We start from the raw sequence: 15,477 nt of genomic DNA, 5'->3' as shown, positions 1-15,477 counted from the left end.
AGGTTTATGTTTGGCCCTAGGCAATGGGTGTAATGCCCCCACTGCCTGAGGACCGACCTCAGACCTTTAGGTCCTGGGGGAAAGAGATCTGTACCTGCCGCGAGGCGCAAGAAGATGGGTAACTCGGATGAGAAACTCACTGACCGCAGCTCCAGAAATATATTTAATTAAGTACAGCCTCCATTGTACTGTACTGTGGCTTTCAGCTTGTCGAGCTGAAGGGCAGAAGGCCCAAAGCAGCAATTTTTCAGCCGTTCTACAGCTAATTTGTCATGGCCGACAGTTATCCCGGGATATTAAATTAAGCAGTTGACATTTTGTGTACCCTGCCAATCGACTGTGTCACCTTGAAAGTGTAGTGGCAGAGATTTGCGAGGGATGGCGGAGGCACATGTCTGAAACCCTGGTCGACACATGACATTTCTAGGTCACATTGGAAACCAGGCAACGACACCTATAGTTAAAGAGCCAGGAAACAGAGGGAAGAAAGGCAGCAATCCCTTTGTCCCTGTCACACCATTAGTGTTAATCTGATCCCAGTGTCCTTGCCTATGTGGAAAGCTGATTTCAAGTAATACATGTTTGTTTGAGACAGATGGGTGGTTTTCTTGAGGAGTTATTGATGTATTTTTCTTCAGTTTGTATTTGTGTGCGTGTGCAGTGTATTTGCAGCCCGCTGTCCCTATTTGATGGTCTTATTTAGGTTCCATTATGGCAGCAGTGGGGGGTTCTGTTGTGAGCGGTCGCATCGGCACCAACTGCCCTGTGGGTGATAAGAAACCATCTGCAGCAGGCGTATCCTAAACATGCTACAGCAGTGAAGGGTGTGGCACGGTCTTCTATTGATTTCCACATTTGAGAGCATCTCTATTATTGCTGATCACCGATCAGGGCACAGCAGGCCGCACAAGTCCTTGGGCCACCGGAGCTCAGCTGGAGCAGTCGGTTCAATGACAGGCAGCCAGCCTTGTTGGGAAGGAGTTGTACAGTTTGTTTAGAGACATCATTGCGGTTGAGATTTTACAACTCTGAAAGTGTGGCAGCAAACAGCTGTACCTGTCTGTAATTAACCTGACTACATGGGCGGGTTCTTTAGCTCCAGTGCCCCCTCATACAAAGGAGGCTTACAAATTACCTTAGCAATTTGATTTCTTGCTGAAAATGCCATTGAGGAAAGGATAAACAAATAGATTTGGCAGTCTTTAGTAAGCATTCTGTCTCATAGTGCAACCTGGGGAAATCAACTTAGATGTAGGAAGCATATGCAGCAACCTATTGACCAAACACAGTTTTCCACATCTGAAGGAGACAGCGTGTCTTTCTTCAGCATTCACACTACTTTAAGATGTTACATAAGGAACTTTTAAATTAATTGTATCAGGCAGAAGTGTGCAAATCATTTCTAACCAAACTGTTCTTACTACTGTACTGTACAGCCTGATAGGCCCGGATTTTCAGATAGACAAGCGCAAACATAGACCTGCTCCCAGGGGCAGATGACATCCCTGGTGTTAGAGAGTTCTGACGAGGAGCCTAAGAAGGAGGCAAGGACATATGTCAAGGTATTAATCTTCTATTAGGAAAGGAGCCTGTAACAGCTGGTCTTGCGCCAAACTCCCAATCTTGTCAACTTCCTGTCCAGCTGCTCTGACTGTGAGCCCTATTGTGAACAGAGCTGTCTCTGAAAGAAAAATTGTCCATGTTTCATTGTGAGTGTCTTGTTAGAGAGAAAGGGAGCGAATGTGACTGGTGTGCATGAGCCTGTGTGGGCATATGTGTGCGGAGAATGTTGGATCCCGGCAGTGTGTAGCACAGTGTACCAGAGTGAATAACTTTTTTTTTTTTTTTTTTTGCATCATTTCCCTCTTCCTCCAAAGCATTAAAACATGAATATTTAAAACTACATCAAACAAGCATTCATGAAATATTAAAATGTTCGAGAAACAAGAAAAGCTTTTATCCTCTCTCTTATTCGTATGTTTTCGGGCCTCTCTCTTTCTCTTCCTCTCTCTCACACACACACACACACACACACACACACACACACACACACACACACACACACACACACACACACACACACACACACACACACACACACACACACGTACTAACACACATGCACATCAGCACTCCCAGAATTTACCCACGGGTAAAAACGGCACACCTTCCCATTCGATTCTCTCTTCAGTAGTATCAGCACATTGCACCATTAAACAGATGAGGTGAGATGAAGATGCAGGACGGGTCAATAATTTACCCGGGATTGAATTTAACACAAACCTATTATTAGAAGTATCGGGTTGTGTCTGTCATGTTGTAAAAGATGTCTAACAGATGCGACACATTTCAGGAGGGCCTGTGTTTTGTGAACTTGGCCTTCGAAGGAGTCATTATCTAATACGTATTCTGTTTAGGGAGGTGGTTTTTGGCTGTGATTAAGAACTGACTTGTACCGTTCTGTTGTGTATGTAATGCTGTATGTTGACAGGGCAAAGTTAATCTGTGGAGCCCTCTCTTTTCCTGTAATGCTCTCTCTTTCTCTCCCCCCTCTCTACTCTCTCTATCTCTCGCTGTCTGTGCTAATCACTGTAGCAGCAGCTCTAAGCAGATGCTGCTGTGTTTTTGGAAAATATCCTGTTAAGCGTGAATTAAGAAAATGCTGTCTCCCATAATGCTTTTATGCCAATAGCATAGCCAACCACTTGGTGTTATATCTGCAGCGTTGTCCTCTTATGCACTATTTGGTGCTCCTCTACGTTAGTATGGAGTTACTGTAATGCAAATTCAAGTGAGCGATCTGTTTCATGAGCATCTCTGGTTGAATTGACTAGTTGGTGTATGCAAAGGCTGATGTTATATGGTGTGGGTATGTGTATGTGCAGCTATGATGTGTATTGAAGGCAGAATGATGACAGAATCAATTTGTCTTGCGGCATTATAGAATTGTATTTTCTTCCATTTTTGCCGCGGCTCTTTCTTTATGCATTTATTGTTGTGTTTGCATTATTTGAATGCATGCTACACAGTCCAGTCTTTCAGCCTTATGTAGGACAGCAAAGGGGTTAAAATAAAAGGTTTATAGAAGTTGGCAATTTTTGTAAGAAACAAGCCTTATTTTATTCATCTTTTTTCTCGCTCTCTTTCCCCGGTCGTCTCAGCCTGGGTATGCGCTTAAGAGAATGAGAGAAAGATCTCTGGGTGAGCAGTCGTATAGTAGGCTAAATCTAATCAAAGGGAGAAGTGCTTTTAAATGTCTTTTGTTCCCCCCGGGCGAAACGTTTGTAGGCCTCCCCACTCTCACCAATGTGTCCCGCCCAAACTCCACCGCCACAAGATGCAATTAATATTGAGCGGATACCCTGGCCTGCACTCCCCTCTTATAATAACAATGTTGGAACAAAGGTTAATGCTTTGAATCTAATCTCTGTCCTCGTCATTATCAATGGAGTTGTGATGCAAGCAAAGGGAGGTAGAGATGTTGAGGGGGCAGCAGGTCTGGAGAGAGATTGGTAGTCAGTGGGGGGCTTCAGACGGAAGCAAAATTAATTACTGGTCTCTATAAATTCGATGTCATGTCTCATTTTCTGTAATCCTCCCAGACGTTTTTTTGCTGCCTAGCTGTGCTAACGGAGAAGCTTGGGAAGACTAATGAAAAGGCCTCTTAGATGCTAATGGCAAATTAGCCCCGGTGTCACTTTGGACGTGGCTGTGCGTGGAGGGACTGCTCAGTGAGGAGGTGAACAGACGGCGGCTTGGACTACCAAGCAAAAACACATTAAAACAGCAGAAAAGGAAATGTTTAGACTATTAACATGACAATTGAAATTTCAGACATTTTCTTGTTTCTTAGCCTCACACAAAGCTTGTCCCTCATTTCCCTCCATGCTTTGCTGCTATAATGGTGCATTTCTGATGTCTATTCTGAGACAGTTTGCTTTCTCTTGTCGGGATTTAGTGGTTTGGATCGTGAATAATGAGTTGGATCTTGTTCCATATCTCTTTGCTGCTGTTGCTAGACTGGACCAGATTCAGGTTTAACAACTCACTAGGATTATTTTCTGATCAGACCTCAAACACAAACATTCTGAGTCACAAACTTGCTTGGATAATACATCTCTTTTCTGTGGTTAGTCCAAACAGACAACGTGAAGGAAAAAAAAAAAACACACTTATTGATGGAGCTTTGGATCCCAGAGACGGCGTCTGTTTTAGTTTTTCAATCTGAAGAATGTTCCAAAACATTTTAGTCTCTCACAGAAAGATACAGTATGTCAGCAGTTGCATGCAGTTTATATCTCAGTGGAGCTGAAATATTATACTCCACAACAATGTGACTTTCTCAGCTCTGTGAATAACTGACTGGATGACAAATGCAGTTAATTTCTGTCCGCTTGAAGAGCTATTCTCGTATCCCAAACATGACACATCTGATGTGAAAATAGGGCAAAAACAGACTCCGGCCAGTTGTGTTATTATTTTACAACTCAGCCCTGACAAAAGGAATGCTTAATCTGAAGTATTTATGGGGGTTCTTTTATTGAGCTACGGACCGACTTGAATAAGTAGCTTTCTCCCATTCTCCTTTTTCTTTTACTCTCTCTTGAACACAGCCCAAGAGAAATCCCACTCCTCTGCTTGTGTGCACTTCACTCCCACAGCAAACGGAATACAAAATATTGAAGAGAAAAACAATAGTTGCTCCTGAGTAGGCAGCCAGCCAGTGTAACATGTGCATTTATGTAAAATTTATAATCCAATTAACAAGTACAAAAACCCCAGTGATCACTTTATTATGGGACTACAGAGGAGAGAGGTGCCATGTTCAGAAAACTGCTCATGTGGAACGATTGCAAATGCTGTGAAATGAGTGTGTCTGGTAGTGTGTTTGTATAATAGACTGGATCCCTATTGACTCTTACCTCTTTCCTTCTCCAGGCATACTTCCGACAGGGTGTTGCCCTTCAGTACCTTGGTCGCCATGCCGACGCACTGGCCGCCTTCGCCTCCGGGCTGGCCCAAGACCCCAAGAGCCTACAGCTACTGGTGGGCATGGTAGAAGCCGCCATGAAGTCGCCGTTACGAGGTAAGACATTTAGTAGCTGCGTGTGTGTGTGTGTGTGTGTGTGTGTGTGTGTGTGTGTGTGTGTGTGTGTGTGTGTGTGTGTGTGTGTGTGTGTGTGTGTGTGTGTGTGTGTGTGTGTGTGTGTGTGTGTGTGTGTGTGTGTGTGTGGACATAATGTTCATGTGTCTGTGTGTTGCTGTCTGTATGCTTCACCACCTCCACATGTTTTGTCCCCCAACAGCTGTCATTGAAATAATCCTCACACTCTGTCAGTCAATAAGCATGTTGGGGTGACTTTTCCTGTCAGTTTTTTTACCCATTCGGCGGTCAGGCCATCTGTCTGTCTGTCTGTCTTTCTGTCTTTGTGACTGACTACTGGTGTCAAGTACTTACCTCCGGACTCTGAGGTTTGACGCCTGCAGCTTCAGCATATCTTATTGTCAGACGGGCTGATCACACACACAGATAGCCCGCTATCTTAATGAGCATCCAACACTAATGCCATTGTCTGTGTCTGCCCCTGTGTAAGCCTTTTTCCTAAAGCTAAGTGGATTTATAAGTTGCGCATTCAAGCCCAGATTGTTGCTAAAATGTGTTCTTTCTGTTATAAATTATTATCAGCTAATTGCAGTGACCTGATTGTCCATGAGTAATCAGTGCGGGTCAGCCTAATGAGCCTCAAAACAAACCTGGCAACAATTTCACCTAAGATGACCACTGCAGAGGATTTAAGATTCTTCAGATCTGTATGGAAGCGACTGCCAAAATAGACTGAGTCATCCTGCAGTCTTGCTTTGTCATCCTCTCTTTTCCAAAGTGTTCTGATAACTGCGCCTGTGAATAAATGTGGCCTTGTTTTATAATCCAAAATTTACTGAACTGAACAATGAGATCAGCAGCTCTGAAGGGCTTTGCTCAGTGAGGAATCAGTTTTTCTTTGATTGAATACAGTGCTCGTCTGAATATTTCTGTGCAAATGCAGAAGAAAAAAAAAATATTGCAAAGAGAATAGAGACTGGAGAGCCCATCTGAGCAACACTGAGTGTATAAGCCTCTCACTGGAGACAAAACAAGAAAAGGTTTTGGGTGCTAGCCCAGACCTAAGCATCATGGACCAGAATGGTTTCTCTCTGTAGGGGAAGAACAACATTTAGCCCAAGCCATTTAATCTCTTAATTGTTTACCCTATTTCCCACGGTACCGGGCAACCAGCGGAAGACCTAATCCAAGGTGTGTTGAGGAGAGGTAGCTAGGTCAAAGGATTAAGAGCAATGATGATCCTCTCAGAGGGGCTCCTGGCACAGGGGGACGATAATCAATGTTACGCAGGCAAACAGGAAGGATAATCAGTGTTACTCAGCCAAAGTCTCCTGATAAGTGAAAGGTAGGCGAGGGTTGCTTTCTTTCCTTCAAGAAGGGAAGAGCGCCACGTTCCTGCCAACCGTTTTATGTCAACCACGTAAAGTAGCACACTTATCCCAGGGTTCAGCTTGTTAATTACCTCACCCACCTATTTAGTTGCAGTTGAGCAAGGCTAAAGCTTTAAACAAGTTTTCCTCAACAACTTGAGCTGCAAATATATATGTTTCAAGTAACTACAACACCCATGTTCATGAAGTCATTGTACTACAGCTGGTTTATCACCTTATTGTTAATGTTTTAATTACACTTGTAATCCATTTGTAATTACGCTTTAATCTCTTATAGCATTTCTGCAAACACCACATTATTCCCTTCTGTGTATAAACTCAATGTTGCTGCCATGTTGCCAAGAAAGAGCTGATTGTATCTAGCTGTGATTGCAGTGTTCCCTTATCTTAGTCATTTATCTAACCACAGACATTTCGGCACACTGTGATGTTTACAGTCCTCCCAGAAGCACCTTAATGTTTATTTTCTGCCACAAAGCAAAGAGATCCATCCGAAGACATCCATATCAAATAAGCAAATAAATAAATCAGGATAGAGGAAGACAAATAATGAATCTCGGAGAACGATATCAAGGCGTATGTCTTCAAGGACACAGTGTGTAGTGGATTCATCAAAGCTTTCTTCTGTGTCTGCAGTAAAGTTAATATTACATGTATAATGCCCCAATTCTTAGTGTGTCATATACTATTCCTGCCTCTCTCCCTGACACACACGCTCCCACTCCTCCTTTCAAAGATCAAGGTTTCCTCTCATTTTTCCAGAGTCAAGCAACTGTTGTGCTCTCATGTGATTCATTCTGTACTTCCCCACAACAAAAGGCTCTCGCACAGGTGGAAACTGGTGCAATCTCACCTCCCTCTTCATACTGTACTCTTTGTCTGCCACTTCCGATCATCCCGGCAGCAATTCTTTCCCCCAATATCAGCATTGTCCTTCTGTATCATTGATTGAGCTTTGGGAAATCCGCCTCTCACATGGGTAATATTTTACTATTCATCCTGCTCCAGTTCTGTCTCTCACTCTGCTGCTTGGGGCCACAGAGAGCAAAGGGTTCATTAGCCGTTAATTATCTGATTGTTTTCCACACATGCTGAATAAAAAGGTTTTTTTCCGCTTGGAAATCCCTCCAGATAAACCATAGAAGAGATTGTTTCACAGCGTGGCGGTTATTGATCCAGGCTGGATCATTTGCCATTAAAAACATTGTCCTTAAACTGGAGGATTTGGAGTCTGTTTTCATTTGCATCTGTCATGTTGAGGAACCTTTGATTTAAAAACACCACAAGCACTGAGGGGCTGTCCTGACATCTGACCTTCCTGGAGACAACAAGCAATATGATCATTTTTTGCAGAACAATACATTATCACATCATAACTTAAAGATGAAGGGTTTTATTCTTTATTTTCTTGTTCTCAACAAATCAAATGAAAAATCCCAAACCTACCTTGAGATAATCCTACTATGAAGGAAATCTGAGTAGCCAAAGCCTGATATAGTTTGTGCCGTAATACCACATAGTCTAAAACTATTAAAAACACATTAGTGAGCCACATTGTTCCTTCATTATAGTGGAATCAAGCATTGTAGTTTATTTTGAGATAAAACCACCATCTTATTTCCATAAATACTCACTAGATCCCCAAATCGACCACTGAAAGAATATTTTAAGAAACATTTGCTTTGAACTACATAGCCAAAATGTTTTGGAAAAAGATTAAGCCCTATTTTTATACATACCGTCAATAATTGTGACTTTTTTTTTTTTTTAAGTATTCAGTAGAAACAAATGGACATAGAGAGAGTGGGGAATTCAGAAAGAAAGACACATTACTGAAGTACAAGAGGGAGAGTGCATGGCATATGTTTTTATTCACATGAGATGAGGCTGAGTAACTATTTGGTACATCGCATATATTTATTTCTGTCCATCAGTATACTGTCATTACAGTAAGGTGTGACCCTGGCTGCAAATGTACCCAGGCAAAAGGGGAGCTAGATGAGGGCGAAATTACTCTCTGTTATGACTTTCTGTTAGCTGAGTGCATATCAATGAGTTAGAGGTTGTAATTCTTGCTTCATATTTTGATACAAGCCTCAGCAAACACTTTAGCTTTAGCATTTGACTGTGTGTGTGTGTGTGTGTGTGTGTGTGTGTGTGTGTGTGTGTGTGTGTGTGTGTGTGTGTGTGTGTGTGTGTGTGTGTGTGTGTGTGTGTGTGTGTGTGTGTGTGTGTGTGTGTGTGTGTGTGCGCGCCTGTGAAACAACACACGCTGACGTTGTCATAACTACCTGTTTATGAATGCAGTAGCCATGACACCTTTTTAAAAAGGATTCTCTCCGTGTTTGATTTATGACTCAGCTCTCGCTGTCACTCTGAAGGCAATTACAAGCTATGAATGGATATAATATGCACACGGTGACTCCGTAAGCACGACATTCTGCCAACTGCTGGAACAGAAGCTATGCTCTTGAAAGAGCAACATCAGTTATGCTTTTGAGTACTTGTGTGGGGAAGCATCTCATATATATATATGTGTGTGTGTGTGTGTGTGTGTGTGTGCGTGTGCGTGCGTTTTTAGGTGAATTAGCATATGTGTGTTTCCAAGAACTATTGTGACTATTCACTGCCTAAATGTGCGTCTAAACAAATGTAAGATACGGTTTATGAAAGCTTGTTGTAGACATAGCCAGGTTGTACAGGAACAGTAACACCGTGCATGCAGTCTCCTGTAAAGTGCTTTGACCTAATTAGTAGCAATCCTATTCAAAAATATTTGCAGATACAGGGCCATGAGAATTAAGCATCCCCCAGATACACTCCTATACATGAATGCAAATTTACACTAACACACACACAAATGCATCAATAGACACACACACACATTTGGGCGTGCCCCCCCCCCGATGTTCGATGTTGGTGTCTGCCAAAGGGCTTTGTAATCTGGAGAGGCCGTGGATCCGAATCCCGCGCGACCCACCATTGATTTATGTCATTGTGTGCATTTTCAGCCTCTTCAAAGGTCACCTTGTGTGTCTCCTTTGCTCTGCATTCCTCTGCTGCTGCTACTGTTGTGAATTAGCTGCATTAGTTTTCCCATCACTCCCCAAACTCTATCTCAAAACCCACTCAGGCCTCTGTATTCTTCTTAAACAACCATATCAGCCGACACGAAGAGAAGGCAGAAATGTATTTTTTTCTTTGTGGTTTGTAAAGACAGTTGCCCACAATGCACTAAACTGCTGTTGGAAATTGTCTGAGATTACCCCAGTCAGAGTGGAGGGAACAGAAAAATGGCTGTTATGTTGATTTATTGTCAGTGAAGTCAGCGAAAGCTGTCTCTCAGCCAAGCAACAGGCTGTCCAGGCAGACAAAACACAACCACTGCTGGAGAAAAGTAGAGTCTGAATTCAGACAGCAGTCACGTTCGTCAGAGTTGGTAATTGTGCAACACATTCCCTGCAATCATTGTCAAATATTGTTGTCAGTCAAGCACAATGTTAGTTTTTTTGTTATATTTTGGAGCCTGTTTCTAAACTCTGTTTTACTCATGTCCTTCCCGCACAGAGTCTCTCGAGCCCACCTATCAGCAGCTGCAAAAGATGAAGCTGGACAAAAGTCCCTTTGTGGTGGTGTCTGTGATTGGCCAGGAGCTGCTGACAGCGAGCCACCACACAGCCTCTGTTGTGGTGCTGGAAGCCGCTTTGAAGATCGGCACATGCAGCCTCAAGCTACGTGGCTCCGTCTTCTCGGCCCTCAGCAGCGCACACTGGTCCTTGGGCAACACCGAGAAGAGCACTGGCTACATGCAACAGGACTTGGAGGTGGCCAAGACCTTAGGTAAGAGGCCTGAACCTGGAAAGAAGGAATAATAAACTAGATTAGACCTATAAATAACGATGAATTTCCTTATTTATTAGCCTGTTGATGATTTTTGGGTTAATCGTTTAGTCTTTGAAATGTCTGAAACACGACGTCCCCGAGCTTAAGTTCTAAAAGATTGAGAAATTACTCAAACAACCAATAAATTATCAAAACTGAATTCATTTTAGCCAGTGATGCACAAAAATTGGATGGATTGCTGTGGGATTTTGTACAGACATTGCTGTTCCCCAGAGGATGAATCCTACGTTCATGCAAGAAATTGGCAGGAATTAATCCATTTCTTTGTCAAAAATAGATGTCACTAAGTACAAGTATGAATATACTGTGTGGGTGTTACTATAGGTGTAGGAGGGATGTTTTGAGAGAAAGGCAGTTAAGGAAAGAAAAAAAAACTAGAGAAAAAAAAAATGAAAAAGAGAGTAGCACAGACTGGCTCCACTCTTCTCCCCCCCACACAGTTTGACACATGACTGGGTAGAGCAGCTGTAGATAAGGAGCTGTGGTTCTCAGGTGGAGCACAGAGACTTGTGCTTTACTTTGGCCCTGTCTGTGGGGCCTTTCTGTCAGGCAGAAATAATAAGGCTTTCCCCTCTCACCCTCTGGAGCATTGAGATCAACACTACCAGCTGTCAGGGAAGCCGCTCTACTGTGGAGAACTTATAACGGCCACTTTCCCTTTTAAGGATCCAGTGGCATAGATGTGGTTCATCGCATCGCTGTTCAACAGCGGTGTAGGGATGATGTGGAAAGAAAAAAAAACACCAGTTGCTTTATAATTACCCAGGCTGTACTGTAAATATGCTTTGTTGGCTCTTTAGTTTCTAACCTCATGTCTTTTGTTTTTTTCCTCTTCAGGTGACCAAACAGGGGAATGCCGTGCTCATGGGAATCTGGGCTCGGCATTCTTCTCCAAGGGAAACTACCGCGAAGCGCTGACCAACCATCGCAACCAGCTGGTTCTGGCCATGAAGCTAAAGGACAGAGAGGTAAGAGGCACACACCTGAAAGCAGTTAAAGTTGTCTTTAAATGGATAGAGCAGGCGTCATTGCAGAGGGCAATGAATTGAGGGTAAAAAGTGTTTATTTTCTGTGAGTCTCTTATCATTTTCTAGGTCTGGGATTGTGCTGTGCCCAGCATTTCTCAGTATTGGCTTTTTAGAGGGTATCTCAAGGAGGAGGCTGAAGGACACAGAGATGCTGCTGCTCTTTGTCTATTTAAAAACATGGGTGTCAAGTTAGTGCGGAGAACAGATGAAGGTGATGGGGAGGAGAGAGAGTGAGGCAGTTGTAGGAAAGGCCAACAGGATAGCCTTAGCAGCTGGTTCACCTTATTATGAATGCAAACCATTTATGCAGATATTATGCAGATGTTAATCTGGTCCATGTAGCAGTAAGTCTGGGGCTTTGTAACATACGGCTGTTTTGGAATGTCATTTACACAGATTAAGTTGTTCTGAATATGGGGCATGGAGAGTGGGAAGGAAATAAGAAAATGAAGGAGAGGGAGGGAAATTAGAAAAACTTTCTTCCTATTTGGTGGCCTCTTTCTGTCCTCACTCTGTCTCCTGCTTCTCCCTCTCTCTCTGGCCAACCTCAGTGGTCATTGTTGGGGGGGCGGTGTGCTTGTTCCAACACAATTCCCGTCACACAAGGAGAGGAATGGCCTCCGTTTCCCCTTTACACCTTATCCTCCCCACCAGGCCGACAGGCCTGCTTGTTTGTGTTCCCTGATATCAGGAGACATTTAAACAGTCCAGTCAAATGCAACACAATGCACCAGGATGGAATCTGCAGTTGAAGAATGAAGCCAGAGGTCTACTTGACATCTCTCCCTCCCACAGTTCGAGGATATGTGCAGAGCAGACGTATAATTAGGAGTTTACAGACACCAGTGCCAAAAAACCTCAGACATGTAATGAGTTTAGAGATGGAGATGGGTGAGAGACATAGAGGACACATGCAAGGTCCTCGGTGTCTGCTGTGAGAATTTGACTGATCTGCACACGGTTGGCTGTAGCAGTAATTAGCCGGCAAAATGTCGGATTAAATGTTTTAACTTGTTATTGTATGCGTGCAAGCATGTATATGCCAACTACCATATCCAATGTAAAGACTAGTATGAGTCTGCTCCTAATGATTTTTAAAGATTTAGCAGTACGGTATCAGTATATTGGTATCAAGCTGCTGTAATCCATAGTGGACCACACTTTCGCCCACTGAGGTGCATAATGCTCAGATGTTGCTTCTTAGTGGAAAAGCTTACCCAAACTGCACCTCTATGCTTGCACACAAATGGCAAATGGACCACTCATGTGTTCCAGAGTGTCCCGGGGCCCAGTGGAGGTCATTGAACACCTTGAATAGTTGCATCATATACTGTAGAAATCCTTAAAAGTCCTGATTGGCCCTGTATTGCCCCCCCTAAGGCCCCTTCCTTTCTTGTTCGTCTGAAGGCCCCCTAATCAGAGTCATATGTGTGTCACACCACCTGGTCTCCCTCAGAACACACTGGAGCCTGGCGGATAGCTCATTACGGCCGGCCTGATGTTTTTGTTTCTGATGTGGACGTTTTATCTGGCCTTTCTGAAGCTGAGGTCACTTCCTAGAGGCCGGGGGCAGGATGTTGATTCTGACTGGATTTCCAGTGTGCGGCCTACAGTCTAGGAGTGTGGAGAGGAGAGACACTTAGACTGAAGAAGTGGCATCGATTCCAATCCTCAGTGATAAAGGAATATGTGCCACATGTGAATTGTAACAAGTTTAATGAGAGTGCATTGCAGTTACAGAGAATTTCCTGGAGTCTTTTAATGAAATCATACGCATAGTGAAATGTTTGATGTGATAAAAGGACCTGGTGGACCATGTGTCTTTGATATGATGTGGGATGTGGGTTTTGATTCTGTTGAGCTTCAGGTTTTGATTGTGTGGGTAAAAAGCTTGAAACATGACAGACACATTTAAATGAACTCTTTGAACTTGTTAGAATTTTTTTGTGTGTGTCCCTAGTAAGCTTAGTTGACATCATTCCTATCCGTTATAGAGAATGAGATTGTACTCATCTGGGCATATTGTTGGATATCACTGAAAGAGGAAATAAAGGTTAATGGTAAAATTACCCAAACCGTCAGTTGTAAACTTCCAACATTACCAACAATTTAGTGAACTCACTTTCAGTCTTACTTCTGAATTGAATGGTTTAAATCATCCGACTAAACTGTTGGCTTGTTTACATTCTGTTCTTTTTCTTGCCACAGTGGACCGCGTTGCAGCGTTGTTATGTTTCCAGATCTCAGCAATCACGTGTCCAATATGATCATAATCTAAAAAAATAAACATGTCCAAAAGTGTAATAAATAGTAAAAGAACTGCATTTATATAATGCTTTTCTAATCTTAGCGACCACTCAAAGTGCTTTCAAACACAAGCCAGAGTTCACCCATTTTCTCACACATTCGTCATACACTGGTGGTTAAAACTAACATAGAAAATGACACCTGCTCAGCGGGAGCTATAAGCATTCACAGAAACACCTTCACACCTTCCAATTTGTGGTTCAGTTTCTTGACCAAGGACACTTTGACATATAGACTGCAGGTGCCAGGTATTTATTATAAACTCGAATTATCATTTAAGGAATTATCACCTAAAAACTGTGTGTCACTAGTCAACATTTACCATGTGTATGTCTGCTAATACTTAAACTGATACCACCACCAATACTAGTAGTGTAGCTCAAATACCTGGTTTCCTACAACACTTCAGCCTCTACTACAGGGTGAACAGTGGCCTGTGTGTGATGAAGGAGCAGAAACAGATTCCAGATGAGTCTTCTCTATAAATCAAGTACATTACCTTGGTCCTGTTATATCAGTAAAGGAGCCATGCATGTGATCTTTTTACTTCTTCTAATTACGAGGGAAGAAAACCTCTGTTGTGGCTCTATACAGCACAACGCAGCAAAATAAGGCACTTTTAGTGTTGGCTACTTGCCTGTAGCTGACCAGGCAGACTCTGGGACACTAATAAATCCCCCGGAATCCGACGAGAATAATCTGTAAACTGTAAAGACGGAGAGCAGTAAAAAAAAAAAAAGAAGAAACAGAAAAGAAAGAAGAGCAGGGGCGGCGTTTAAAGATTGAGTGCTCTGTCATCGGCGACTGGGACTGGAAGCTGCGGTCCAAACCTGTGAGGTCATAGGCTAGCGTGAAGTGTTTTTCTTTAGCTTGCTGCCTTTTGGAAACCTCCTTAGCACATTGTCAGCTAAATATACTGCAGTTAGAACATAAACACACTGCCTAGTCTTTCTAGCTTTGTGCGTCTTTTCCAACTTTTGTTTTCGTCCCAGTTTCCACACCTGGCTTTGTCAAAGGCCTGCCAGTAACCATCTTTAACAAAGGCCTTCTCTGTCATTGTGAAACAAAGCTGTTAAACTTGGTCTTTCCTCTCCAAACTGCCTTTCCTGTCCCCTCTTTTTGTCTGTGACATTTTCATCTTAAATAGTAGGTTTAACTAGAAGGAGGTAACCCCTAATTTTGGGGTGTGAGTATTTAGGAGAAACTGGCAGTGGCGCGCTCTGTAATTATGTCTTGTGTGATGTTAAAAAGAGCCGACTCCCCCAACCCCAAGTTGAAATGGAAATCACGATTAGGGAAAGGGAAAGAAATACAAACAGGTTTTTTTCCATTGGCTCCACAGTTCTACTATGTCACCTACTGCCATTCTCTTTTTTAACTCTAGCTTTCTCCCTCTGGCTTCACATGCCGAAAATAAATTTACTCAAACTTTTGCCCCTCACTCTGAAAGTGAAACAGAGTATTTCATAATGGTTGTTTATCTCTCTGCTAGTTTGGGGCTGTATGGATTCCGCTGGACACTAGCTTGTATAATGAGGCGGATGGCTGAGAGATGAGCCTCCAAATAAGGGGTGAGGAAGAGGGCCAAGTGTGGGTGTTCCTCTTGTCAGGGTCAGGGTTTGTCAGTGTTTGTCAGCACTCTAGCAGGGGAGGGGATCATTAAGGAGTCATTAGGGTATGGACGTGTGCCTCCAACGCCTTTCCTAGGGGCCCATGCTAATAGAGGATGGCAGAGGGGGGGGGG

At 43.1% G+C, this 15,477-nt stretch overlaps 1 protein-coding gene across 1 annotated transcript in view; it reads left to right on the top strand.

Moving 5' to 3' along the window:
* LOC129101240 (tetratricopeptide repeat protein 28-like) overlaps positions 1–15,477 on the top strand; it is a 157,833-nt gene that overhangs the window by 89,418 nt on the left and 52,938 nt on the right. Inside the window, 3 exon segments of the mRNA XM_054610964.1 lie at positions 4,939–5,086; positions 10,063–10,335; positions 11,236–11,366. Coding sequence (XP_054466939.1) covers positions 4,939–5,086; positions 10,063–10,335; positions 11,236–11,366 — 552 coding nt within the window.

Source organism: Anoplopoma fimbria, chromosome 13 (assembly GCF_027596085.1).
Source record: "Anoplopoma fimbria isolate UVic2021 breed Golden Eagle Sablefish chromosome 13, Afim_UVic_2022, whole genome shotgun sequence".
NCBI classification, from domain to species: domain Eukaryota; kingdom Metazoa; phylum Chordata; class Actinopteri; order Perciformes; family Anoplopomatidae; genus Anoplopoma; species Anoplopoma fimbria.
The sequence above is the reverse complement of the archived record's forward strand: the minus strand, read 5'-3'. Positions and strand labels throughout refer to the sequence as shown.